General features: G+C 49.1%; 9 protein-coding genes across 9 annotated transcripts; 5 read left to right on the top strand and 4 right to left on the bottom strand.

Moving 5' to 3' along the window:
* Positions 1-37: 37 nt before the first annotated feature.
* Positions 38-2,636, top strand: N7457_000734 (uncharacterized protein; the record flags this gene model as incomplete). Its single annotated transcript, XM_057171802.1, has 3 exons — positions 38-643; positions 726-2,097; positions 2,152-2,636. 3 exons carry the CDS (start codon positions 38-40, stop codon positions 2,634-2,636), a joined length of 2,463 nt encoding a protein of 820 aa, XP_057035705.1.
* Positions 2,637-3,441: 805 nt separating this feature from the next.
* On the top strand, positions 3,442-3,926 carry N7457_000735 (uncharacterized protein; the record flags this gene model as incomplete). The annotated part of the gene is made up of 2 exons (XM_057171803.1): positions 3,442-3,701; positions 3,800-3,926. The coding sequence occupies 2 exons, from the start codon at positions 3,442-3,444 to the stop codon at positions 3,924-3,926; spliced, it is 387 nt and encodes a 128-aa protein (XP_057035706.1).
* Positions 3,927-4,658: 732 nt separating this feature from the next.
* N7457_000736 (uncharacterized protein) lies at positions 4,659-5,229 on the top strand (the record flags this gene model as incomplete). Its single annotated transcript, XM_057171804.1, has 2 exons — positions 4,659-5,063; positions 5,104-5,229. The coding sequence occupies 2 exons, from the start codon at positions 4,659-4,661 to the stop codon at positions 5,227-5,229; spliced, it is 531 nt and encodes a 176-aa protein (XP_057035707.1).
* Positions 5,230-6,444: 1,215 nt separating this feature from the next.
* N7457_000737 (uncharacterized protein) lies at positions 6,445-8,110 on the bottom strand (the record flags this gene model as incomplete). Its single annotated transcript, XM_057171805.1, has 2 exons — positions 6,445-7,865; positions 7,918-8,110. 2 exons carry the CDS (start codon positions 8,108-8,110, stop codon positions 6,445-6,447), a joined length of 1,614 nt encoding a protein of 537 aa, XP_057035708.1.
* Positions 8,111-9,426: 1,316 nt separating this feature from the next.
* N7457_000738 (AMP-dependent synthetase/ligase) lies at positions 9,427-9,987 on the top strand (the record flags this gene model as incomplete). Its single annotated transcript, XM_057171806.1, has 1 exon — positions 9,427-9,987. One exon carries the CDS (start codon positions 9,427-9,429, stop codon positions 9,985-9,987), a length of 561 nt encoding a protein of 186 aa, XP_057035709.1.
* Positions 9,988-10,383: 396 nt separating this feature from the next.
* N7457_000739 (uncharacterized protein) lies at positions 10,384-11,478 on the top strand (the record flags this gene model as incomplete). The annotated part of the gene is made up of 1 exon (XM_057171807.1): positions 10,384-11,478. One exon carries the CDS (start codon positions 10,384-10,386, stop codon positions 11,476-11,478), a length of 1,095 nt encoding a protein of 364 aa, XP_057035710.1.
* Positions 11,479-12,560: 1,082 nt separating this feature from the next.
* Positions 12,561-13,391, bottom strand: N7457_000740 (uncharacterized protein; the record flags this gene model as incomplete). Its single annotated transcript, XM_057171808.1, has 1 exon — positions 12,561-13,391. One exon carries the CDS (start codon positions 13,389-13,391, stop codon positions 12,561-12,563), a length of 831 nt encoding a protein of 276 aa, XP_057035711.1.
* A 1,105-nt stretch (positions 13,392-14,496) lies between these two features.
* On the bottom strand, positions 14,497-16,032 carry N7457_000741 (ferric reductase-like transmembrane domain-containing protein; the record flags this gene model as incomplete). Its single annotated transcript, XM_057171809.1, has 1 exon — positions 14,497-16,032. The coding sequence occupies one exon, from the start codon at positions 16,030-16,032 to the stop codon at positions 14,497-14,499; it is 1,536 nt and encodes a 511-aa protein (XP_057035712.1).
* Positions 16,033-17,392: 1,360 nt separating this feature from the next.
* On the bottom strand, positions 17,393-24,872 carry N7457_000742 (type I polyketide synthase; the record flags this gene model as incomplete). Its single annotated transcript, XM_057171810.1, is given in 9 exon segments — positions 17,393-17,544; positions 17,608-18,280; positions 18,342-22,666; positions 22,757-23,341; positions 23,353-23,683; positions 23,744-24,106; positions 24,171-24,439; positions 24,496-24,640; positions 24,702-24,872. 9 exon segments carry the CDS (start codon positions 24,870-24,872, stop codon positions 17,393-17,395), a joined length of 7,014 nt encoding a protein of 2,337 aa, XP_057035713.1.
* Between the last annotated feature and the right edge of the window lie 1,588 nt (positions 24,873-26,460).

Raw genomic sequence — 26,460 nt, forward strand, 5'->3', positions numbered from 1 at the left:
GAGAACCATGCCCTCACTCACTCTAACTAACCCGGACATGATCCTGCCATACGAAGGCGAACGCGAATCCCAAACGCCCTCCCCACCCCGAATCGCGTACCTATCGCATCTCAACTCCCGCAACCCATCCGACCCCAATGCCCCCACCATGGCGGTGCCCAGCCGACAGAAGAAAAATTTTTCTCGCCATGCGTGGACGCACGACGACGTAAATGTCAGCCGCCGTCTCTCGGATATTGGCGAGGAGCTGTCGCCCGCTAGATCGGAGGGATTCGACGATTCGGACACGGGACAAGAACTGGCCAGTTCACCGCTACTGCATGGGCAGCATGACGACCAGTCTAGAGACAATGCTGCGTGGAGTAGCTCCAATTCCACTATCAGCGCAGGGAGCAGACGCGCTTCTACTTCGAAGGAAGTGTCGGAGGTGCAGAATGAACGCAACGAGACTCCTGTTCACCCGGAGGTCGCAAGAGCGCAAGTTACGGCGGTCGTTGGAACTGCAGGGGGTACTTCTGTACCAGCTAGCAGCGCTGTGGCGTCTGCAGCTGCAGAGGGTAAGGGGCCCGGCGAGGAGTTTTCCTCGGCGATACTGAGTAGTGAGGCGGAACGGATTCTGGAGAATGCGAAAAAACGGCTAAACGTAGGTGGTATGATGTGCATATAACTTGCGATATCCCCGCAAGCTGGCCAAGGGGTAAATACTAATTTCATTTGTTTTCCAGCTCATGGAAGGCAATCTCACTCGCGCACGATCGTCCACACGCACGTCGGCCTCGCCTTCGCCCTCGAACTCTGGCTATATTCAGCCGATCGGCAAGCACCAGCCTGTTGGTGGACTATATAGGTCGATTTCGCGCACAGATCCTAAGAACTCTTCGCTCCGACGGCAATCACTCATCGCGGCGCAAGATACGACCAATAATCGACATTCTAGAGTTTACTCTGAGACGAGTATTCCGTCCGAGTCTAGCTTTTCGAATGATCCCAAGCGCATGTCGCGTTCTGTCAGTGCGATGGGCGCGAGCACTTCGTCCCGCCTTCATACCGATGATCGCTCGTTCCATTACGCACCTACGAGGGCATATTTGACGCATCGGCCTTCTATCTCTTCTAAAAAACCCCCGATACAGGTACAAGACGAGGAGCCACAGGTCCAGATGCCACAATCTCCTGTTTTCACCGAGAACAGTTCATCGGACTCGCCACATGATTTAGGAATTTCCTCGGAAGAGGATTCCAAGTCTAGCCCGGACGGGTTCAGTCCTGTCTACAGCTCGTACGGCCCCCCTAGCCGTGCACAGTCGCAGTTACAGGTGCGTGATCTTCAGTACCAGATGAAGGGACTTCACATCAAGATCTCTTCTCTCAAAGTGAAGACTCAGGAGGACAATCTGCGCCGGCGCAGCCTGCAGAGCTTACGGACACCCAGCCCTTTGACGGCCGCTGACCAATGGTATGCGAATGGACTGGAGCTTAGAGATGGTCGGAGTAGCGGTGGCTCCAATCCTCGACATGACGCTAGCTATGAGAACCTCCGAGAAGTTTCAGACAGTGCAGAGGTCAATGAGCGACGCGGGTCTCACCAGGATCTCGCTGCGAATACTTCCACCCACGCCGAAAGTTGGCAAGGCAATGGACCCCCTGGTTATGATGATGACCAGTCTATTGCCGAGACCATGTATGAAGATGCTGAAGAAGGTGAATTTGATGGGGACATCGATCGCGAAGCTCTCGATGAAATATTGCGTGAACCCCTCGACGATGACCTCGATGATGGCATGGAAGCTTTCCCTGATATGCCACCGCTCACAGATGCGACGCCCCACGAGATGCGCGAGGATGCGTTTGATTATGAGCACTTCATCTTGCATAGCGCATTGGGGAACTATACTCAACAACTCCGTCGGGTGAGCAACAGCTCGACTGGATCGGTTGAGACAACCCGGCCCGCACACACGGCGCGACACTCGCGCACCAGCAGCAACATGTCCGTTTCGACCGTAGCAACATTCGCGACCGCAACCGAAGGCGAACGCCCCGACGACGAGGATGACGTTGATAGCGTGATGTACTGGGACCGACGGTTCAATCATGGTTCGTTTCCGACATCCCCTCCCCCTGGCGTTCCCCATACTAATTCCTGAACAGAGCTGCGACATGGACATACCCACGTCCACGCGCATGGCCACAGCCACTCGCATTCTCATACTCATTCCCACAGCTATCAACCAAGTCCAATTCAAGGGGTTGAGATCGAGGCCAATCGCTCCGAAACACCCCGTGGACCACGATACGAGGAAAGTGGCAATGCTATCACATCCTACACGCGCAATCTTTCACCCCATATAATCAATGGTCGCTCATCCTCAGCCACGGCCGGATCTGCAACCCCGACCGCTCTCGCTTCGTCTTTTGTCTCAACCGTGCGCGCAGCATCCAGTACCCCCAGCCTCGGCGGAATCAACGATGAGGACACACAAATGCTCGAAGCCCTCTTTGAAAGCCTGGGCACTGTGTGTATGGATCTGCAGGCGATTACGACTTCTCCGGACCCCGATATGAAGGCTGCGCGTGTGCTGCGACGTCGTCTGGATGCCGCACGACGAGTACTGGAGGGAGAGCTTGATGCTTGATGCTTGATCTTATTTCCTTTTAATTCTTTCATTTCGTCCCATCTTGAATGACGCGATATACCACCTATGATTTATTTTTGCCTTGAGCGGAATTGACGTTCTTTTTCATTCCTTTCATCTATCTTTCTTTGGTCGCATTATCATGATACCCAGTTTTTTTTTGTTTCTTTATCTCTTTCTCTACTGGATTTAAGCGGCTCTTTTTTTATATCAAGTTCCCCCTAGAGAGCATATAGTATCCCAACTTGGAATAACCTAATTCAAGTCCGTTGTGATCAGTGGGTGTGTACGGAGTATACGGGACATGTGAGACCTCCCATATCCGAAATATCCTTATTACCTATTACATTGAAGTCGATCATAGCATTTCTCATGAAGATATCCTCTTTGTTTAGTTTTTATTTACCCTGTTTTCCATTCGATTTCCTTGAGGTCATCCTAGTCGCTCTAACTAAAACCCCTTTTTGCCCCGCGATGCCAATCGCGGGACATTGATCAGCCAACGCGATAAGCAGAGCCTGTCGCGCCCTCCATACACGCCACTGTCAACAGGTCGTAAGCGAAGGCCCTAAGATGCACTGTATTGTATATGGCTAATAAATTCCAGAACCAAATACGCTCTCTGCGCACCTACGCCAGAGCCACAGCGTAAGAGCCAAAGGGGACAAAAAATCAACGGGGGAAAAAAGAAACAGCCAAACTGAACAACCCATCTCCCCCAAGGCTAAGTCCAAAGAAAAAGATCCCCAATCCGGATCTTCGCAAGACCCTTCTGCGTTCTTTGCACTCCCAGAAAACCCTCGCGATGAGTATGAGTGCAAGCGCAAACGCCAGGCAGCTGCCAGGAACAGCCGCACCGGGGCAGCCGTACGCCTCGCGCCGTCTCCTCATTTTCCAGGAGACGCGCAACCCCCAGAACGTCGCAGAGACCGTCTACCTCCCTGTCAACAAGCTGGGCTTGCCGATTTGTGGAGATGGGCCTGAGTTGCCTTCTATCTTGGAGTTGCCGTTGCGCGTGCTGAGGGTTTTTACGGATATCTTCAATCAGCCAAAATATAAGGGATGGTATGTTTCTCTTGTTGCTATGATTAGATTTAATTTTTGATTTTTTTTTAATACTCTTATTCAAATTGCGATCATCATGCTAATTCGATTTGTTCCAGGTCTGTCTTATCTGCAGGCCCTTACCACGATATTTCAGAGGAAGGGAAATTCTACGCTGTAGTTCTGGAGCAGGCGCTGAATGCGTCGGGCCAGGCATCACACGAGACTCATATGGGAACGCCTTGATTTGTGGATTGATCTGCGCATTTGATTCCCCTGCCGATACTTTTGTGGAACATTGAGAGAGTGTTGTTTCTTGCTTTTCTTTGTATATCCTTATCATTTTCTTTATTAGCGTATTCGATGCGTTAGGCTAATCAAGTCTCGATGTTCGCGTCTCCTATCTCTGATTCTCTACTTCGGGATGACCGAGAATGACAACATCCAAGTACTTTTTCAAGAAGTCTAGCAAGGATAGACAAGGAAATAGTTAAATGTAAGAGCGACAGTAAGGTCTGAGTTCTTCCGATGGTTTTCATTATGAGTCAAATGGCTTTTGCTTGGATTTCTCAAGTTTGGAACATCCTTACTAGGCCTAAATTGGCGCTCAGTCCATAGATACTATGCCGGTGCTAGAAATGGAAGCGGCCCTACTCAAATCGCCATAAGTGACCGAGGGACTTGTTTGACGGATCTTCTCACATCTCACCAAATACCACTATATCATCAAAGTCTCCCTTGAAAAATATCCAATCAAGTCTGAATCCTCTTGATATCTTCTCGCATTTTGATCGAAAGTACAAGTATGTGTACCCATCTTCATACTTGACGTTGAGCACATTCTGACCAGAGATTAAGCCCAGTCCAAATTTCGAACTCAAGTGCGCCATGGCAGATACAAATTCTTGGCAGCGTTTCAAACACCTCTGGATGGCGATTAGCTTCGTTCTTAGTTTGGGTTGTCTGATACTTCTGATAATGAGCCTTGACCCGATCGAGAAATGCATGAACGGCACTTGCTACGGGCTCTACCAAGGGAAGTCGGTGCCGACAAGCGCCGCGAGATATACATCTTTGGAACCTACTATGGCTGCGATAGCCGTGGACAACGAAACGCCTACCCATCTTGCAAGCCGTGATGCAATCGATGCCCCGGTTGTAGGGGGCCCGAAAAGCACGAGCGAAGATAACATCGTGCAAGAACGCAACCGGAATGATAACATTCCGGAAGAGACTGGCAGCAAGCAAGACGACAAGCATCAAGAAAATGACTACGTTCAGGGCAAGGACCAAGCTCACGATGGAGAGATGGTACACGATTACATGGAGAATGAAAGCGACGCCGGCACCGAAAGTCTCGCCCCGCTGGAGCCAGCCTGTCTGGTCAGTGGAGATTGCAGTTCCGGGTACAAATGCGTTGAAGGGTGGTGTGAGCCTGGTTGCGACAAACATCAAGATTGTCCGCGGGGATATAGTTGTAGATACGGTCGGTGGGGATACCGGTGTTTTGCGACGAAAGGACACCATCGCGAGTGTCTGGAACATTTGATGTTTTGTATGCGGGATTTCCAGTGTTGCTCGGGGTATTGTGGGCGTCGGGCTAAGGGGAAGGACCTGCTGTGTTGGCCCAAGGAGAAGAGGGAGAATACTGGAGTGGGATTTGATTAACTACACCACTGCTTATTCTAATCTGTCATGGATAACCTAGTGGAAGGTTCACCGCTATGCCACTTACCCTGCTTCGGCGCAAGTCAGCGGGTACTGGTGCCTGGTACGAATCCCGGGGTTGGCATTTTCACTCGTGCGAGTAATCCACGACGCTGGAGGCCACTAAGCAATGGAAATGACCCTTGAGGGAAGCAATTCTGCAGAGACATTTCCACCCCGGGATGGCGTCGCTAGATAACACCGTCCTGTTACAGGGAACTGGGCAATTTGGTGTGACGACTACTATTTTTTTTTTTTTTTTTTTTTTTTGATTCTGGCTGTCTTACTTCTCTTCAATCAGCTTGTATTTAAATATTCTCAACATCGTCAATCCTCCTTAAATCCCCTCTCTACGCATATTTCCCCTGAGAAACCACGGTCGGAACAGATCGCAAAGCCGCCACCAGATAGCCGATCGCTTTGACTAGCGCAGTCTTATTGCATGAAATCGGCTACAATCAATTACCATCAGCTTCGCGGAATTGTTGGATACAGGGCTCTCGTAGGCAATTATCGGTCTGTTATAAGCTAATATTCTCGCTCTCGAACATATTCATGGCCTGTTTTACGCTATGGAATAAAAGCGTTCCCAGGAATGCCTTGAAAAATGCCGTACAATGCAGCGAAAGTGGGTTGTAGTTACATATGTACCAATCTGGCCAAACATGCACAAGCTTCCTTCCACTGGTTCCTGAGACTGACTGTTCGGGTTATAGGATCAGAGTTTCATCGCCCTTTTGTATCCCCTTTAACGGGGGTCAACTGGCTTCGAGGCTGTCAGGACTATGGCATCCCAGATTCGACCGTGGCACATCCAACAGACTCTAGAATATCTGCCTACCCATTAGTATTCAACTAATAATCGAATGGTCATAACATATTGGTACTTTCTCTGGATCATATTATCAAATGAATATGATCACGGAAAATAAAGGATTATATGATGAGTGGAATCTTTCTGAGCAAAATATTGTTACCCCAGGAGGTTTGTAAGGCCACATGCATAGAACGCCGAATTGTATACAATAAGCTTCGGGGGCTACATGCCCCATCTGTCTCAATCTTCATATCGGCCCAGATGAATATCTGCCTCGATGGGTTTCACAAAGCTCGGACGATAGGCAATCTTGTGGCCCACGTACAGCACAGCAAATAACAGCAGACTGAGGTAGTTGATAAAGAAATCCGTCACACTAAATGATGGAATGAAGGCAGTGAAACCTTGCGTGATGATGATCAAGGTATTGAAGAACAAGCCGTACCACGACAAGTAGGGCTGCCAGGACGCTTTATATGGGAGAGTGTCGCGCGAAATGCCCTGCGCTTTCAAGGCTCTCATGAACGCTAGGTGGCAAGCGTTGAGAGATGCCCAGGTGATAAAGCCCGCCAGGCCTGCGATTTGCATCAACCAGTTGAAGACTTCGGCTCCGGCATTTGACACATTGAGGAAGCCCAATAGTCCAAAGAGTGCTGTGAACCCAACACTTGCGTAGGGCACGCCGTATCGAGTCGTTTTCAAGAAAAACCGAGGAGCGAAACCCTCCTGGGCCATTCCAACTAGAATCCGACTGCCGCTGTACACGTTCGAATTGGCAGCAGAAAGTACTACGGTAAGTAGTACCGCGTTGATAATGCTGGGTAGGGCGCGCACACCGGCGAGTTTTGCAGCAATAACGAAAGGGGACGAATTTGCATCGGTGCCAGTGCTATCAGCGAGAAGGTGCTTTTCATCGGATGGTACGACGATTCCAACAAAGAATATCGTAAACACAAAGAAGAACACAATACGGAAGAAGGTTTTCCGAATTGCGGAGGGGACATTCTTAGTAGGGTTCTCCGTTTCACCCGCGGCAATACCGACAAGCTCAGTGCCTTGGTAAGAGAACCCGGCTTTAATAAGAATGGCCCAAAATCCCACGAACTTGGCCAGAGCATCCTTTTGAGGATCTTTAATCAGATAAGGATTGAATGGGCCGGGATGCACCCAGTATCTGAATCCAATATATCCCTGACTGCCAGCTCCGGCATTGATGCAAATAGCGAAGATCATAAACCCAACGACGGTGATGATTTTGATGCTCGAAAGCCAAAACTCGACTTCGCCGTAGCAGCTGACAGGGAACATGTTCAAAATGATAATGATGACCCAGAATACAGCAATGAAAATTGATATTGGGATCGAATCATCCCAATATTGAATGATTAAGCCGGTTGCAGTCAGCTCGAGGGCAAATGTCGAGGCCCATGAGAACCAGTAAATCCAGCCCATCGCAAAGCCGAGACTGGGGTCCACCAGGCGCGTCGCATAGGAAGTAAATGCTCCGGGGATGGGTAGGTAGGTGGCTACCTCACCCAAGGCCACCATGATTGAATACACAATGGTTCCCACGAACGCAAATGCAATCAAGGCGCTCACAGGGCCTCCGATAGCAATGGCAGCTCCACTACCAATAAAGAGACCTGTTCCTATCGCACCACCTGCACGAAAATAAGAATCATTGCGGAGAATATTCACTACTGGACCTCTTACCCATTGCAATCATCTGCAAATGTCTGCTTTTGAGTTTCCTTTGCAAGTCCGGGAGTTGGCGTGTGTTGCCATCGTGTTTCTCTTCATCAATATCGTGTTCTGCTGTTGAGTGGGTTGTGATGCAATCTTTTATATCATTCTTCTCTGTCCCAGAACCGTTGTGAGTATTAGGAACCTGTCCATCGGTGGCCATTCCTGGTTATATAGAGAGATTTTGGTGGATTCTAGGCCAATAACAATGACAGATGGGATTCATAAACATCAAGTCAGCCCCAAGTCTGAGATCGAAAAATTCAAAACCCTGATCCAGCCCAGCTTGGCTACTCCAAACAGCTTAGTTTGCCTCCACCTCTCAATCGGGAAAAGCGCAGGTAGTTTACAGTGAATGCTTGGCGTATTGATCCATGATAAAAACCCGGTGAATATGAATTAATTACGCATGGAGAGATGCCTTCACCCAGACCATACTCCACTCAATCCAGCAAATTACGGAACTATTGCTAATGAAGAAGTGGCGATATTATGGTGCGGATAAAGCGTATCGGAAAACGCTTTCACTCAACCTCACTATCTAAAATCAAATGTCTGAATCATTCAAAGTCTGCAAAGGTTGTTTTTCGCGTTGGACTTCCATAACGGGGCTCTCCGTGAAGATCAGGCTGCGGAACTCTAACCTCCACAACATGAGCTTCATAGCAAATGCGAGTAAGTGATTGGGATACGAAGGATCGTTAGACTATCATTAAACCGTAATTGGTGCTTGGCAAATGGTTCAAAGCAATGCAACAGCTCGAGCCGCCCGATTTCGACAGCAAACCAATCATCGCCTTGATTATAACGTGAGTTGCCTGTTGAGAGTGAGACAAACCGGACCGGTGGGATCAAATCATAAACATCATAAACTCCATCATGGACTACGCACACCACCGTATGCAAGTGCATTATGTATTCAGGTGCGAAGGTGACATGGTCTTTGAGCAAGGATGTCTGTTGGCAATCCTCTCCCAATAAGTTGGAACTCATCTGTAAAAGCTAGGGAATGAGAGGTCTCTGGGAAAAGAGAAAGGAGATGCAGGGGGAGAAACGGGGAATGAGGGGGGGGGGGGGGTTTATACTCGCGAGACATAGTCCCACCTACCAAAACAGGAACGATTCAGCACGACACGTGGAAAGTCATAGGATGAGTATCCAAGGCCATCGGGTGCAGAACCATGGGACTGATATCGAGTAATTCAGATAAATACATGAAGTAGAAAGCATATACCGGGCTCAAGAACCCGCCAAAGCTGTACGCAGCAAACCAGCTGCCAAAATATACCAATAGTGGCTCCATTCTCATTATTCGGGCAAAAGACGCGCAGGTCGATCAAGACGAACGTCCGTCCAGACTTTCGGGCAATCCTGCAATGACAAAATCATGGAAGCCTACTCAAGTCGTCTGCGGCAAGAAATCGCGCCCAAGGAAATGTGCAGCTGCCTCAATATTCTACACGATATGAAATTTTGTATATGGACACTGTGGTGGATAGTGTCTGCCGCGCACTTTGCCATTTCCAAGGATGTCCACGACCAAGCGATATCACGGTCACAACCCTTCCTACTGCATCTTGGGCACCGTGCCTTACGAGGCGCCTCGCTGTTGATGATGTCACAGTTGGCGAGGTGGTGAGTGACCGCGACATCGACCTCCCCAATGCTGATGCAGTCATTGGACCATTGTGGCAATATGTACCAGTGCGGGTCAAGTTTGCAAATGAAGGGAGTGCTATGGATCTTTTGCGATTTTTGAAACGACAGCTTCTTGAGAGCGCAAACTTCGAAGGAATTGGCCTGAAACAAATCCAGAACTGCACTGACTGGCCGGAGACAGTTGACTGGTTCCATTCGGTTGTACATCAGGATATTGACAACGTGGAGGACCTATCTGTTATGGCAGCCAGTAGTCGCATGCAGACTATCTACCCACATTTTGCACCGTTATGGGAGATTGAGAGACAGCCATTCCCAAAAGGTGACACTCAGTGCATCGAGGTGGTCGTGGTCGGAGTTTGCCGTATCTCTGCTGGATGATATAGTCGACACTGCTGGGCAATTGGCGACCCTGGTCCATTCCTAGATCACGTATATGAGACAATTTCATTACCTAGACTTTAGAATCGTTCATGGCTATATGCACACATATTCAATCACTCCGTTCAGATTTGTGTCATGTGACCATCTGTGTCCCTGGTCTGACTCTTTTTTCTTTCCTACGCCTTTCATTTACAGCATCCTCCTAATCGAACTTTCGAACATTCGAACTTCCGGTAGAAACTCAAATAACAACGGGTGTTGTTGCCTGCAAGTGGAGAGCAACCAGGCATCAGCGGGCCCGTGCGACTGAGCTCCCCTGGGGAATTCCGGTTTCTGCCTCGCAGATATATAAGTCGACAGCAGCGCGTGGAGGCTCAATAATCGATTCAGAAAATGCATTCAAGACACTCAAAAAGACGTCGCACGGGAGGTTCGGAGACCTTACAGGATCTCGTTCCGTCGCTACCTGCAGCCCCACTGACGTCGCCGTTGTTTACGGTGTTCCCCGCTGAGATCCGCAATCGCATTTATGCGTTTGCCCTGGAGTCCGAGGATGTTTCCACAGAAAGCAGTCCTCGATCGCTCTATAAACAAAACGAATTCTACTACCGACCCGGGTACAAACAGCCAAAGCGCATCCAGACTGCTCTCCTTCAAACATGTCAACAGATCTACGCCGAAGCGTCACTCCTCCCACCAGCGGTCAATGAGCATACATTCTGGTTTTATCGCGCCCCGCCGCATGTCAATGATGCCTCGAACCCGATGGAATATTTTCGGAAGATGACCCCAAAACAACAGGCCCAAGTGCAACATTTACACTTGTTCACCCAGCAATTTTTCCTAGAGGATAATGTCTGGTCTCACATATGGCACGGTCTAAAGATAGGCGATGATGGGCGCAGAATGCGAGGAGAGTGCAGGATCGCGCCGAAGAAGCTGACAATCACCCTCCGGCACACAGACTGGTGGTACTGGGAGAACAATGACCCCCTGGGCATCGACCCATTCCAAACTGGGAGGACCCGCGCGGCCCAGATGGGTCGGGCTGTCAGTTCAACCGCCCTACCTAGGGCATGGGGTAACCAGTTCATTTCGATTCCTTGTCTGAATGAACTTGTGATCGAGTTCGAGACCGTCATGCGAAAAAGAGACCAGCTCGATGACATCATACAACGAGCACTGCAGTGGAAGTTTCCCTTGCAGCCTGACAATGGCTTGCATTTGGTTGCTGATCCCACATCAATAAGCGCATATACCTGGGTCGGAGCAAAAGAGGCGGCGCTGAAAATGCAGAGGCCTGCCATGCCACGGCCGGTTCATCCTGTGGTTGGGTTCGAACCACAACCCGTTCAGACGGAGGCCCCTGCAAACCCGACTTTGAAGCCGTTTGATCCGAGTGCCTCTGACAGTTCTGAGCTTAATCCGGATGCGGAGCAGTTCTATGTTGTGTTTTTGACTTGGAAGAAGCACCAAGATCAGAGATAGCCCGTTATATCTGACCTCAGTTCCTATTATTCCCTAGATTCCCCTTGTTCATGATACAGGACTTCGTCTTCGAAATCGGTTTGTGGGACACACAATACCTTCACGTTCTATAATGCAGCAAATCAGATGGAAATTATATGATATCACTATGTGAATTCCGTGCCTTGGGCCCAAACAAAAGAGAATATCTGTTGAAATGCCTCCTAATGCCTGATCTTCCAGGCAGAGACATGTATGACAGACTGACTCTCAGTTGCTAATTTCTTAGTCGGTGTGGACCATAAAGTTCCTAGTTTTTCCTAGCCCTGAGAGTCATAACTTCTTTCTTTTTCTCTCTCGCGCTCTCTCTCCCTCTCGGTAGCCCCAACAGTATCATAACATGAAATTTTGATTCAGTTCGAGATATCATAAGATCTAGTACCTATTCGATGTGCCGAGTCACTATGCCAGAAACCTTGAAAAGCTCCTTTTGGGGGTTCTTTTCTTCTTAAGAAGGGAAAAATTCACGAAAGCATAAACCCAGAACAAGTTCCATGTACATTGCGTTTCTCGAATTCGTTTGTAAGACCATTATAACACCTGTTCCAAGCTTGCAACCATTGAAAGCCCGAAGGTGACACGATGAAAGCTATGGTCAGAGAAGAATATACTCGCGCAAATGGGTTTACAGAGCCATATGTAGGAATCGAAGAAAGACGTTATGATATCATCCCTTCACTTCTACTATAATCAACATATTCAACGCAGCTTTGGCTTGAAAAGCCTCCTACGCATAAATGTAAATTTGAAGAAATATTTGGGGCCACGAATGGAAATATTAAGATGCATAGTTGATAGTTGATGAAGCGAACCTATGAGACGAGCAAGAGTTCTGACAGAGACATTACACCGTTACATACATCACGGTTCGTTTCATTCCATGTAAGTAAAGAGATATAGGTTGCAAACTAGGAGCCTTAGACCCCCAATCTGACCAAACTTCAAATTATGGGCTTGGGATTTAGTAGCATATCGGATCCCAAGGCATCCTCAAGATCCCATAAAGCACAGAAAAGCATTATGATTAGTATATGTTAACCCAATCACAGGCTACGTAGGAACTCCCACACCCTTCTTGCTCGTGATGGTCTATAGCGGACCTTGTGGTCAAAGCGGTGGTTCCGATAGACATCCACGCCACGCTCGATCGTCAGCATAACCGGCTGCACCACTTCCGCAACAATGCCCGAGACAGTTCCCGTAGCTACCATATGCGCTGTCGAATTGCCCTTCGAATGCATTACCGCCAGTGCCTCTTTGGTCGTCTCCGATTCAATTACGGTGTTCGGCGTGAGAAGTGCACCGCTCAGCTTATCCCTCACCCAGTCTGAGGCTCCGGAGTTGGCTTTGTGAATGATACTGTCGGCGGTGGCGATGCGGGGGTGGCCTTCTTTGAAGTGTTCCACGATTGTTGAGGGCAGCTGGCTATCCGGAACCACACCTTCATGTGTTACAAATGCAGTCGTCACGGCGCCTAAATCGTCTAGGCCCATACCCAGCCCCGCCGTGAAGACCTTGAGACACACACCGATGAAGAGGGCTCTGCGACGGCCGCTTTTGAAAAGAGCGTTGAGTCGAGGATCTTTCTTGACGCGATGGTGGATGTCTTCTTTGGAACGATGGCGGTTGATCATTGTCACACACCCCTGCCAGATATTCACTGCGGCAAGGGCACACAATGGGGGCATGTACGGTGCCAGTGTAAGACTGATAGTAGCTCCAGTCAGAGCTCCAGCGAGACCTAGCCGGTTCGAGCCCATGGAACGCGCGAGGGCATTATCAGACATGGATCTCCTATGATCTCTTACATCGCGTTTCGTGCAGAGGTTCAATACCTCTCCCAACTTTCTAAGAGTCAACCCCGAGGACGGCATGGCTCTCCTTGGTGGAAGTCTTGGTTCTTGGAGTTTTGAGTGTTTGTTGTATGAATGAATGGAATGATCGAGAGTGAGTTGAATCATGCGGGTCACTGGGATCTCGATGTTTATGTGGATGGGAGTCTGAGGTACATCCTGAAAGGCTGAGACTCGGTATGCCCTATGGCCGATACCATGCTGTGATAATTTGGCTGCCTGATATCACAGCATCTGACGGAAAAAGATTGGGCTATGTTTCACGCCAAATCCAGGCACAAAACAAGAACTAGTGTCAGTGCCTGTAGGTATGAGTTGCCCGGGTTTCAGGGTTTCTGCGACTCGCTACCGTCAGCATCCGTTAACACCTTGCACAGCCTATCTCCAGCCCTTTTCATCTATTAGTATGGAGTACGAGAGGCTTGTATACCAACGTATGTACGTCTATGCGTAAGATAACATGCATGGGCACCATTACCTACCAAATTCCCCGTCAGTTGGAGGCTGTGCTAAGAACCAGCCAGTCAGTGGCTTCAGGGCCATGTTTCCCTCCATTCTCGTATTCGTATATCTCCCCGGTTTTGCCCAAGGCGTCGCTTGAACCTTCACCCAGTCTGTCATTTGTCAAGCATAGTCACTTGCAAAAAGTCAAGATTCCAATTTGCCGAGGCAGCAATCCCTTTGCAACACGGAGTGCTGAGGGGGCTATGCAGTCCACCACGAAGTTATTCCCGAAAGTTCTGATTGCACATTGGCAGTGGCAATTTTGTTTGAGAACTTCGAGTGTCAGTGAGTGTTCATGACGGCGAGAGATTTGTGAGATGAGGGAATTGCTAGTGGTCTTTGTACACTGTCTGCTATAAGTGGGTTTTAACCAAAATTGCAACCCATTCAATAGTACCAATACCAATATCTACACAAGTTTTCCAAAGCGAGTTGAGACAGATTGAGTAAGTCGTTAACTTATCTCCAATATAGGATAAATGTACGAATTGAGAGCTCATAAATTGCTCTAATCAAATGCCAAAACGGAGATGATCTCATGTATCATGAAAGGCCGAGAAAGTAAAGAGAAAAAAACGAAATCAGAAACAAAGCAAAACAACACATATCACTTTATCATGAATCATGAATCAAAAATTGGCCCATAGGCCGGAATCCCTTGGGATTCAAATTCATAAACGATTTGCTGGGTCATCGCAGGGTTGCTGATAACAAACACAGCCTCAGCTCGGAATTCCTTCACTTGCTGTCGCACGACTGGAAGCATGTCAACACGGCCATCACGACTAGTATCGAAGATGATCGGATCTGGACCCATTTTATGGACAAGATCAATGACATCTTGGCCATAAGTCTTGACCGGTGTACGCGTCTGCCAGATGACCTTGATCAAAGGTCGGTTTTCGTCGCCAAGGAACCCAAGACAGGGTCCTATTCCAGACCCTGTGGTTACTATGATAATACGGTCGAAGACACGTAGACCATATCCAACGCCGCGCATCAGAGCCCCGCGCTTCCAGAGGTGGGTTGGAGGTTCACGAATCGTATCGGCTGTCCAATCCCCTGCTTTCGACACAACAATTGACCAACTCCTCTTGTGTCCATGGCCCTTGACAAATGGCTTTTTCCCAGACGTATTCTTACCAGGTGGATTCTCATCGACTGGAATAGGGTCCGGGAAACCGGCAAAACTGTGCCAATCACGTAGAGGGTGCTTTGAGACCTGGACACCTTTCGCGAAGCTGATTGGCGTGAAATCAAAAGACAGCCGTACAGCATGGGAGGAAAGAGGCTCGGCCTTCACTGGAACCCTTCGCAGTAGTAGCCATGGATGTGCGACAGCAATGATCGCCGCAATCAATAGCCAGAAAGCGGGCAGAGTAACGAGAAAGTGACCAAGCGTTTCTTTCTGTGCCCTGCTAACTTCATGTGCAAAGATCATGACCAAGGCCACAAAGAGAGCTAGTATCAACCATGAAGTGAATCGGTGGGTGAGCTCAAAGTAGTCGTGCATCTTCCTGCGGAACGTGGGGTATGCGACTACTATCATCACAACGAGCAGGGCAAGAATAACGTAGGCGACAGCAATCGGGGCGGCTGAGAAACTGGCATCTGTCACTGTGCTAATAGCAGATCCTGTCCAATAGATTTGTGACACCATGGCAACGAATCCAATATACCACACCAAAGATGCAGTGCCACAACCGCTGTGAACACCGCCATAGTGGGCTGCCTTAGCGGCCCTACGGCGCAAGGACAAGGGTGCAGTCCTAGGAATCGAACACACGATTCTATAGATCGCGTTGACCATCATCGGGTGTCGAGCGAGACCGCATGCAACCAAGTTTGTAGCTGTCGCATTCACAAGGGCTAGCATTTTTCGATCTGAGATCATCACATAGAGAAAAACAGCAAGATTCGCGCAAAACACAACCGTGAAAAGACGCCGATAGACAGTGAAAATCACATATCGGAAATGGGCAAACCGCTTCCGTTTGGGTTCGGTGGACAGAGACTCTATGTCAATTTCATTGGGAGTCTTCTGTTCGTCGGAGACTTCTTGAGAAGAATGCTTCTCAACGGCCTTTTCATGACCTGCAATAATGGCCTGAGGTGGAGGTGCTGGCAAGCATAGCTCGTTCTTTTCAGTGTCTGCCATGGCCGAAATCAGGTAAGGGAGAAAGAGACAAAGGAAGAACTCGAGAATCAGACACGGCAGCGAAGTATTAAACTAAGATTTTATTTTCGTTATTTTTGCGTAGGAGACCCGATTTGCATAAGCTAATCCTAGTGCGATAGCGAGATGCCCCGGAAACTCACTCACGAAATCCTGCAATGCCCGGATTGCGAAGCAACAGTGTGGGATACTCTACAGTATAGATGGCTGAGATGGACCCACGGTGTGGGGATTCATTGATCACAGACACAGCATCTCGAGAAATGGATACGCCTCCAGTGATTTTTTGCTTTGCTGATCTTGCCAGCTCGGAATGTGGGCCACACTCTGGCCAAGGATCGACAATCTACTACTTCGCGCGGACCCATTAACGCAGATCTTTTCTATTTTCCTTCTTGGGTTGCTTTCGAATTCCAACAAAAGTTCGTCGAACCTCGGCCCCGGGATGTGGCTGCAAGGACGGTAACCGTGGTGCCTGAGTAGGGATGCCAAACCGACTGGCAAGACGAACAATAGAGGTTTTTGTCTTCGAGCCGATACAGAACCTAAATTTGAGATCTGATCGGCGCTCCATAGGGAGAAGCCAGAAAAGTCTTCGAAGGCACTAGTCCGGAGGACGGAGGTATACAACGTGCGGAGTACATACCTGGGCATGGTGGAACCTGCAAAGCTAAGCGGGTTATACAATCACTTGCCTTGCTTCGCAGAGAAGCATTGCGCTATCCCTCCGGAAGCTAGGGAAAATAGCGAGAACGTTTCGATCACAAGCGCATATCGTCGAGTCCGCATTACTACGAGTTTGAAAGATATCGAGGGGCAGACGGAGCAGGAACCCAAGGTCTAAGGTCTCTTAGCCCCATTCCAAAGGATTCAAGACGCTGGGTCTTGTTGAGCTGATGGGGATCGAGGAGTTGTCGATCGAGCTCCCGATGTGTGAGACTATGGGCCTGTCAGCGGTGGAGCCAGGAACGTGTTCATTACGCTTGGTCCTCCTTGATTTCCTTGAACGGAATACAATCTGGCCAACACATTACACACATTGTATACCTGGTAGCATGGCCATATGCAATATGCAAGGTTGCTCGTTAGCCCGCATTAATGCTATATTTACGGAGTATAGGCCGCATGAGACAACTTGGGACTTTTTTGAAGTCGACGCCCACGCGGGCGCACGGGCGTTTGTTTACGGTCACGAAACCACGTATTGTAAGCAAAAAACACCGATATCAGAATCCATGAACTATTGGCACTAGACAAAAATAAGGCTAGATTGTAAAAACACGCAGTACTCAGTGGTTGTCCCAGATTCTCCAAGGTAGGATAGCCAAGATAATCATTGTTCTCAGCTCGGCACCGAGACAAATGAACTAGCAGAAGCAATCTTCTTGGCCAATGTCTTGGTTGGTTGCGAACCGAGGAATTCGAAAGAGGATAGTTCCGCCCCCAGTTCACGAGAAACCCAATTTTGGACGGCTGTAGCTTTGAGAGAATCAACTAGAAAACATTGTCAGTTATTTGTAACGTCAGGATGGAGAGACAACCATCCAGAACACATACCACCCAAGGCAGACAAAGGTAAATCCGAGTCTATAGCATCGGCGGTGGTAGCCATCGCATCTGCTAAATATTCGCTCAGGATGTCAAGAACAATCTGAGAGGCGGTATCAATGGAGTCGGACTCTTTGAGCAAAGTGCTGGTCTGAACCTTGGAGTCACCGTTACCCTCGACAGCGAGACACAATCGGTGATCGAATTTTCGATCTAGCACCCACGCCGTGGAACCATTGCTGCGAGATAGAGAGTCGGTCATGCCGGCGATAATCTGAGATGGAAGGGGCAATTTGCTGTTGATAATCACCCGAAGTAAGGTCTGTAACTCATGGGTCATAATTTCTGTGCCCTCAAGATGCTTGTATCGGCGACGGCGTTGCTCCTGATCTTCGGCGATGTCACTGAGTCCACTGGCATCTGGAACGAGACCGATGTTTATAGAATGTCCAGGAAGACCATGGCTACGTCGCCATTCCATGAGAGCATCGATGAAACCATTGCCAGCAGAATAGTTGGCCTGGCCCATATTTCCAATGACACTTGCCACAGAGGAGAGTGCCACGAAGAAGGTTAAATCACCCTTCTCTGAGAACAGATGGTGCAAGTTCAGTGTTCCACGAATCTTTGATTGTGTGGACTGGGTCCAATCCTCAAAGGTCATGTTTTCAAACATTGCGTCCTGTAGGATGAAAGACAAATTAGCTTATATCAACGGAGAAATTGAAATGAGAGTAAATGACCTTAAGAACGGTTGTGCACTGGATCACACCTGCAACAAGCCAGTTTTTGCTGCGAATTTTATGTCGAAGGTGATCAATGTCTCCCATCTGAGAGATATCGCAACGCAGTATATCTATGTGGCAACCGTAATTCCGAAGGAGGTCGAGGGCTAGTTGTTGGCTGGGTTGAGCTCCCCCAGAACGCCCAAGGAACACCAAATGGCGGGCCCCAGATTGCACCAAGGTACCGGCAAGGGCAAGGCCTAGATTTCCCAATCCACCAGCGAGGATATACGTATGTTCTGCTGGCAAGCTGGTAAGTTCTGGCAGTGGGAGTACAATGGGAACCTTTCCTGGAGCTTGAAGGTCCACAATAGCTCGTGTGTTGGTCTGCTTGCAATGTGTCAACGCTCCCTGGAGGTCGGAAATAGGGAAAATGGAATAAGATTTCACCCGGTCGAGCATCCGATGTTGCTTCATGAAGTTTATCACATACCGCAGTGAAGCATGCAGACTACCGGGATTTTCAGAGAATGATTTTTGTAGGCGTGGAGAAGAGAATGTGCAGCCACTGTCGATAAAGCTCTCCGGGAGAGCGCTCAGCTTCATATCGCTGGACAGATTGATGTATTGACCACCTTGGACCAGACACTTTGCAGCATTTCGGCCAACATATCCACCAAGGAAGCAGATGCTGGCGTCAATTCCACATCCGTTCGTCAGCCTTGACACGCTCGTTTCTAGGCTACCGTGAATGCCTAAAATTCGCTCCGCCAAAAATGGGTACTGTGAGCGAAGCTTCTTGGTGGATTCCTGTGTATCGGTGGCCACAATGACTTGCATGCCCATGGCAATGGCATACTCGACCATGGCCTGAAGTGTATGGCTGATTGGGCCGACCAAAAGAACCGAGGAGCTCGAGCTGAGGCGACCGACTTGGGTGAGAATTTGGTATGCATTGATGTACGCCAGGGGGGTCGATATAGCCTTTGTTGGGTCAGTGTTTGCAGGAATTCTGATAGTGTTGCCCTCCAAGACCCGCATAGTTGTGGCGAGTCCCGAGTCCGCCGATGCCAAGGCCAGTACTGTGTCGCCAACAGCCGAATCCTGCACGCGAGATCCAATGCGAGTGACTTTTCCGACAACCTCAAACATTGGAAGAGCTGTATCTGGCGACTTTCCCTGGTCTTCATGCATGTCAAATACAGTGGCCATTTCAACTTTGATTTCAGTGTGGTCTGGCAGAAGTTTCTCCTCCAAGATTCGTTGCTCCTCCCAGCGAGTATTTTGCGAATCCTCAAACTTCAACTCAAGGGGCCTTGGATCAAGGGCTAGCTCTGACAACACTGGCCTGGGGCCATTCACCAGAGATTGCATGGACTCCTCTACTGCTGGGGCTTCAAGGACCCGTGGAATCAACAATCGGCCGTTCGCCAGACGATATTCCATATCTGGCCTGCGAGAGTTCTCCTGTGTGGTGAGCTGCATCACCTGCAGAATGCCACAGGCCAAACCGAATTTGTCTTCTTGCAGATCTTCCATGTCCACTAGCAAATGTGGAATGACAGTGTTCCATTGCTCATTGCGAAGTGTTCGCAAGAGGCCACCCACGGCACCAGATCCTATGTTCTCTACAGAACCTTGATCCCAGGAGGGTGAAACACAAAGAACATATTGGGCTTGGATTATCTCTCGGAGACGTTTGAGATCCTCATCTGTCAAGCCGATTACCCAGGGATTTGCCAGGTCCAGCAACGAGATCACAGTCTTCCCTGCGAGTGTAGATACTTGCTCCAATTCCACAGGAACTAGGCGAACGTTGTGAGTCGCGAATATCTTTTCAAGATGATCAAAAACGGGGGATGAGTTCGACGTATCGGCTGGGTTCAGAACGTAGATTTCGGTGTCTGTTGTCCACGATGCTGGGGTTCTACGCACGATGATGTAGTTCTGGTCTCCAGTCGTACTGCAAACTTCAAGCCCGTCAAAGGCCTGCAACCTCTCCACTATTGGCGTCAACTCTGACATGCGCATTGCTGCCAGGCCTCCACGTTCAAGAATAGTGGGAAGGAAAGATATAACGGCTTGAGTGGTTTTGTCATCCCACAAATGAGAATCATCAATAACCACCAGATCATATATATCCTCAGCAAGTGACGAAGATGGAAGGTCATGGAGGGTAGTGAGAGGTAAAATGCGAGTGCCTGGGAGGGTTTCCGCGGGCGGTTCATCGGCGCCTCCACATGGAGCGATGGTAACCTTTCCGAGAAAAGGGCGCTTTCCGGCTCTTGGAATCAAGTCTTGAAGATTCTGAATCCACGATTTTGATGTGTCGGAAGTGATAATCAATGACCTGGCATCACCGTGGGTATGGCAGAGTCGCTTGATCCAGTCTGTCAGCTGCAGACTACTGGCTTGCACAGCCATCTTCTTTTCTCCTTCGTAAATATCTCTAGTGACAAGTGCAGACTCCAAATGTTCTTCCCAAACAATAGATGAATACCGACTCTTGGAGGATACTTGATCTTCCTTTTGTGAGTTGGGGTTGAAGGGAAGGCGACCAAGGTGAACGCCTTCAAACGTGATCCAGGGCTGTGACCAGGAGGGATCCGATGCGATACACTGGGATTGCGACTTGCCATCCCGCCATTTCGTTTCGGTATGGACAACAAATTGTTCACCTGGCTGAGGCTGGAACCCATTGGAGATATAGATGTTGTCTACCCCAACAGGAATATTGGCGTTGTTGCTTGATAATGCCTCAGAGCATGACAGGAGGGCGGACTGGAAGAGGCAATCAAGAGTTGTGGGATGAATAAAACTAGGTGTCTCCTTTTCGTTCGGCATCGATTGCTTTGTATCTGTGACCACGCCAGATAGCCAGAGACGAGGCTCCGACTCACAAAAGGACACCCCGGTGATTGTCTGGAAGGCCGGTCCCACGGTGAGTCCTCCCGTGTGAGACAACCATTCACGTGCTTGTCTAACATCAGCCATCTTCGCGATGGTTTGCGTATTCTTGATACGCTCTAATGCTGCTTTCCAGTTTGCATTTTGCTCGTCATCGTTGCGATCCTCATATCTCGTCGTGAATGCACCCTTTGCATGTTGAATCCAGGCACCCCCAGATGGAAGCGAGAAAATTCCAAATTGATACCAACCCGGCATTCCTGGGTGAGGCGAGACCTGGAGAAGCGTCTCCAAACCTCGTTCTTCCTCCGGGATAACCACTCCCCGTGTGAAATGAAGATCTTGAAACTCAATTCCCTTGATATTCGCCTGATCATCAGCTAGTTGTCGCGCAGCCTCGGTGGCCATAACCAACATGCCCGCAGCAGGGAAGACAACCGATCCGGCCACAATGTGGTCTGCCATCCATGGGTTTTCCGAGAGCCGCAAGAAGTTTCTCCATCGTGGCTCCAGCGCATTTTGATAGTCAAGAGAAGCCCCCAAGATATCATGGCGCGGATGCTTGCGCTGTCTCAATTGTGCTGTCTCCAACGGCTCGTGCCAGAATGATGTTTGGTGGTTCCAGGGATAAGAAGGCAAGTCAGTAACCAGCATTGGCCTTGTGGTATCGACGCTACTGTTAACCGCAGCAAGGTCCACTGTGTGGCCAGTACTCCAAAGGGAACCGGCGACTTCCAACGATGTTCGTAAAGCGTGCTGGTTTCGCGAAACTAATGAGTAGTAAGGCAATGATGCCATGTTGGCGTTGACAGATTTCAAAATTTGAGTGACAGGTCCCTTCAAAACGGAGTGCGGGCCGATCTCGACCAATGCAGTCCATTTGATTGGAACCGGCCGTCGGCGGGCCTTGATAGATTCGCTCAATTTTGCGAGCTGCGAAACTGCAGCAGTGAATTCGACTGTGCTGACCATGTTGCGCACCCAGTATGGTCCACCCACCTCCTCAGGAGATACACGCTCTTTCGTGACAGATGAAAGCATAGGAATAGACCCACTGTATCGATCTTCGGGCTTGATACAACTGATAGCACTGCCTACCACTTCGACCAAGTCTTCCATATGAGGCGAATGATAGGCTGTATCAATGCGCAACTTCCGAGCAAAATGACCATCTTGCTGTAATCTTGTCTCAAGCTGATTGATGAAGTCCACATCACCAGAAAGAGTTGTGCTGGCAGGACTGTTGACGCACGCAACAACAACTGAACGTGGAGGCAGCTCATCGAGATACTTCTGTGCATCCGTCGCGGATATTCCCGTCGCAAGCATACCTCCTCGTTTATCACTCTCGGCGATTTGTTGTGAAAAGAACCCGCGGAACCATGCGACTCGCATGGCATCTTCGTGGGAAAGATACCCAGCAGCATAGCTAGCGCCTAGGTAATGGATATATGTTAACTGAAAGTGGTTCCAAGGCCTATGTTGAGAGGAAGGGAAGAGTTAAGAATTAGGGAAGCTGGTCATACCGATTTCACCACTGGAGTGGCCAACAACTGCGTTGGGATAAACAGACCAGCTGGCCAAAAGATCAACCAGTGCAATTTGCAGCGCACAAGTAATCGGCTGACTGCGATCAGGCCGATTGATTTGACTCTCATGTGCCTCTGCTTTAATTTCCTCGACAATATCGAACGAACATCCCAGGGCGGAGAGAATGTCTTGCGACCGCGCCATGCTCTTCTTGAAAGTTGGAATCCTCAAAAGTTCTCGACCCATTCCAGCCCATTGACCACCCTGGCCGGTAAAAATGAAAGCAAGCCTCGTTTGAGCGTTGCGAGTAGCGCGAGAAAACCCGGGCAGTCCCTTGTCCAAGGTGCTTTGCAGCTGCTCTTGTGAATTGGCAACTGCGAAGCTACGAAAACCCAACTGCGAGCGGCGAGTCAGCATTGTGTGCGCTAGATCTTTCACTGAAATATCTTGCTTGGACTTCTGCCGATCTTGAAGAAATGTGCTCCAATTTTGACCCGTGCGTTCGATGCCAGCTTGGTCAAAAGTAGAGAAAACTACCACATGAGGCGCTGGCTCTTGGTCTTCAGCATCCCCCGGAAGGTCTCTTTGGCACTCTCAAGGATTATGTGGGCATTTGATCCGCCGAAGCCAAATGAGTTGATACTAGCTCGCTGTGGTAGATGGTCTGGCCAGGCAATCGTTTTGTCGCTTAGGCGCAGACGCCAATCATCGAGCCGGATTTTGGGGTTGATATTTTTGAAACCAGCATTTGGCACCAACATACCCTTTTCCAAACACAGAACAACTTTGATCAAGCTAGCCACTCCCGCGGCTCCTTCGGTGTGACCCAAATTTGTTTTCACAGAGCCCACGTATACCGGCTCATCTGTCGGTGTTCGTGCCTGGCCCAAGGTCATTCCAATAGCGGATAGCTCAGTGGGATCCTGTTAGTTGGATTAGTTGATTGAGCGTGAGATAGCCATTGAAACATCGGTTTTGCTTACCCCGGCTGGAGTTCCAGTTCCATGGGCTTCGAAATAAGAGGTGTCTCTCATCGAAATACCATGTCGTTCGTAAACCGAACGAATCAAGTTTGCTTGCGACGTTGGACTGGGTAAGGTAATTCCAGGAGTGCGGCCATCTTGATTTATGCCCGTACCACGAATCACGGCTCGAATATTATCTCCATCGGCCAATGCAGCGCTGAGAGGTTTCAAAAGAACAGCTCCGATGCCCTCTCCTCGGCCATATCCATTTGCAGATTCATCAAATGAGTGGCTTATCCCGTCTGCGCTCATCATGTGCATATAGGAAAGTCTTTGGGTGAAATTAGGATGTAGGATAAGACTGGCTCCAGTGACCAGGGCCTACGATAACCATGTTTAGTTCTTTTTCATAGTGCGAGTAGGTAATAAAATGCGTGTTACTCACCATACCACACTCTCCAGATCGCAAGGATTGAGCTGCTAGATGTACTGCAGTCAAACTTGAGGAACACGCAGTATCCATCATGATGCTTGGTCCTTGGAGATCGAAGAACCAAGACAGGCGATTCGCCAGCATCGTCCTTCCGTTACCAGTCGCCGAGTTGTGAGGCATGTCGTAAATATCTCTTGTCGATAATAGCTCATAATCATTGGTCATTGAACCGGAGTAGACTGCCGTGTTGCTCCCTGGAAGCGTATCTATTGGGATTCCGCCTGAGGTGCGCATTTTAGCTCCCTCGTTTCGAGATCTCGGATCTTGTTTGACATACCGTTCTCAAATGTTTCGTATGCAACTTCAAGCAACAAGCGCTGTGCTGGATCCATCCCCTCCGCCTCTTTGGCAGTTATAGAGAAGAAAGGCGCATCGAATCGCGACGGATCCTCTTGCAGGAAAAATCCACTATCATGATTGATCTGATCGTACCACGATTTCAATGTTAGAGAGCCCAATCAAGTCCGAGAAAGGTTTTCATACTGCTCCTTTGCGCTCATGGCTGGGATGATGCCAAGCCGAAGCTTGATATCGGCTCTTGGGAACAGTGCCATGCCCAGTGCGTCCGTCGCATAGCATCTGCCAGAAGTTCTCCACGGAGGTCGCCCCTCCGGAAAACCGACAGCCCATGCCAATTACCGCGATTCCTTCCATGTCTGTTGGGGGAGAGTTGATTTTCGATTGGCCAGGGATCTTGGGGGTATGGAATAGTTGAACACAACGTCGAGACTGCAAAGGGAGGCTATGGGGGTATTATAGGGAGTGTCTTGTCCTCAATGGGCCCTTCCCCTTCTATCCGGGTTTGGCAAGTCCCATTCAATTGGGGTTGAGCGTAGATCCTGGAATCTAGCCCCATTGATGACGGGAGGTGTCGCATATTCACATGTATATCTTACTGGCGAGCGGAGAACGTGCGGTGGAGACGAAAACTGATTGAAATGCGCTATAGAGTACATCGCGCATATCCTCTTGGAGTTCAACTTGGCGATACGCTTTTGCTCTAGGAATACATGACGTAGCCAACGCATTTGGAACTTATTGAATTTCCATGCAGCTCAGGTGATACCAACATCTCCGCCCCTTCGCTCTCTCTTAGGTAGGTGCTATGCGAGGTGATGACCCTGTATCACCATTGCAAAGTGGAAGACCGACAAACCGGATTGTCAATGCAAAGGTTGTATGTTGTACATCGAAGAAGGGAACCGTGGAAGGCCGATGCGAACGAGTACCCTCAGATACGATTGCGTACGGAGTATAGGTATCACCAGTTACCAGCATCCGTCACGGTATTTCACGATGATACAGGAAATGATCTGCGAGACTGATCCTGGCCCGTGTTGGCGAAGATCCGAATTCCCACTTCATATGGAGTAGTGGGGGCTTCCCTTGGCCCTTTTTTGAGACCACTTTCCCTTGATAACAGGATGGCTTCGTACTTATGCTTCCAAGCGCTGTGAGAGAAACCATTCTCTGCCTACGGAGCATTAGCTACCTAGCTATCTCTTGAGCCCGTCTCTTTGTCAAGACCTGTCGAACATGCCATGTCGAAGATTCTTGTGATCTGCCGGTGGGGGCGACTATTTCCCATAACTCGAGCTGATGGAGATCTGTTTTCAAGATGAGATCTGCCAGCGGGGGCGACTATTTCCCATAACTCGGGCTGATGGAGATCTGTTTTCAAGATGGAATCTGCCAGTGGATTATAATGCAAGCGACTAATCGTGCCAGACGTCCAACACCACTCCCGTGGGTTGGTGCGCCCTACCACTTCAAAAAGAATCAACATTTTCCCCATTAAACCTCATTTATCTCCCCACCACTATGTCAAATACCCCTGATTTTACCGAGGATTGGATCATAAAGGCACTTAAGGCCTATTCCCAGGGTCATATCTCTAATATCTCCTAGCTAGCGCGTGATTTCGACGTTCTATACCAGCGGCCGTACAGGCGTATCCGCGGTGATAAGTCTGCCTCCACATATGGTAGCCAAAGCAGAGTATTAGATACAATTCAGGAGAAGGCATTGATTCAATCAATTCTCTATATAATGCGTCTATTTACCCTACCCCTCATCTTATAGAGCAGAGTGCCAATTCTATTCTACAAAGTGCTAGTTCGGATTAGACTTCCGCACGCACCGAAATTGGGTCGAATATCCCGACCCGGCACCGGACCCAACGCTGGGTTCACCGGATAACCCAATAAAAACCCAATTGGACCCAACTTTTGTATAATTCTCC

This window comes from Penicillium paradoxum (genome assembly GCF_028828445.1).
Source record: "Penicillium paradoxum strain IBT 22861 chromosome Unknown utg000002l_segment0_segment0, whole genome shotgun sequence".
In the NCBI taxonomy this organism is placed as follows: domain Eukaryota; kingdom Fungi; phylum Ascomycota; class Eurotiomycetes; order Eurotiales; family Aspergillaceae; genus Penicillium; species Penicillium paradoxum.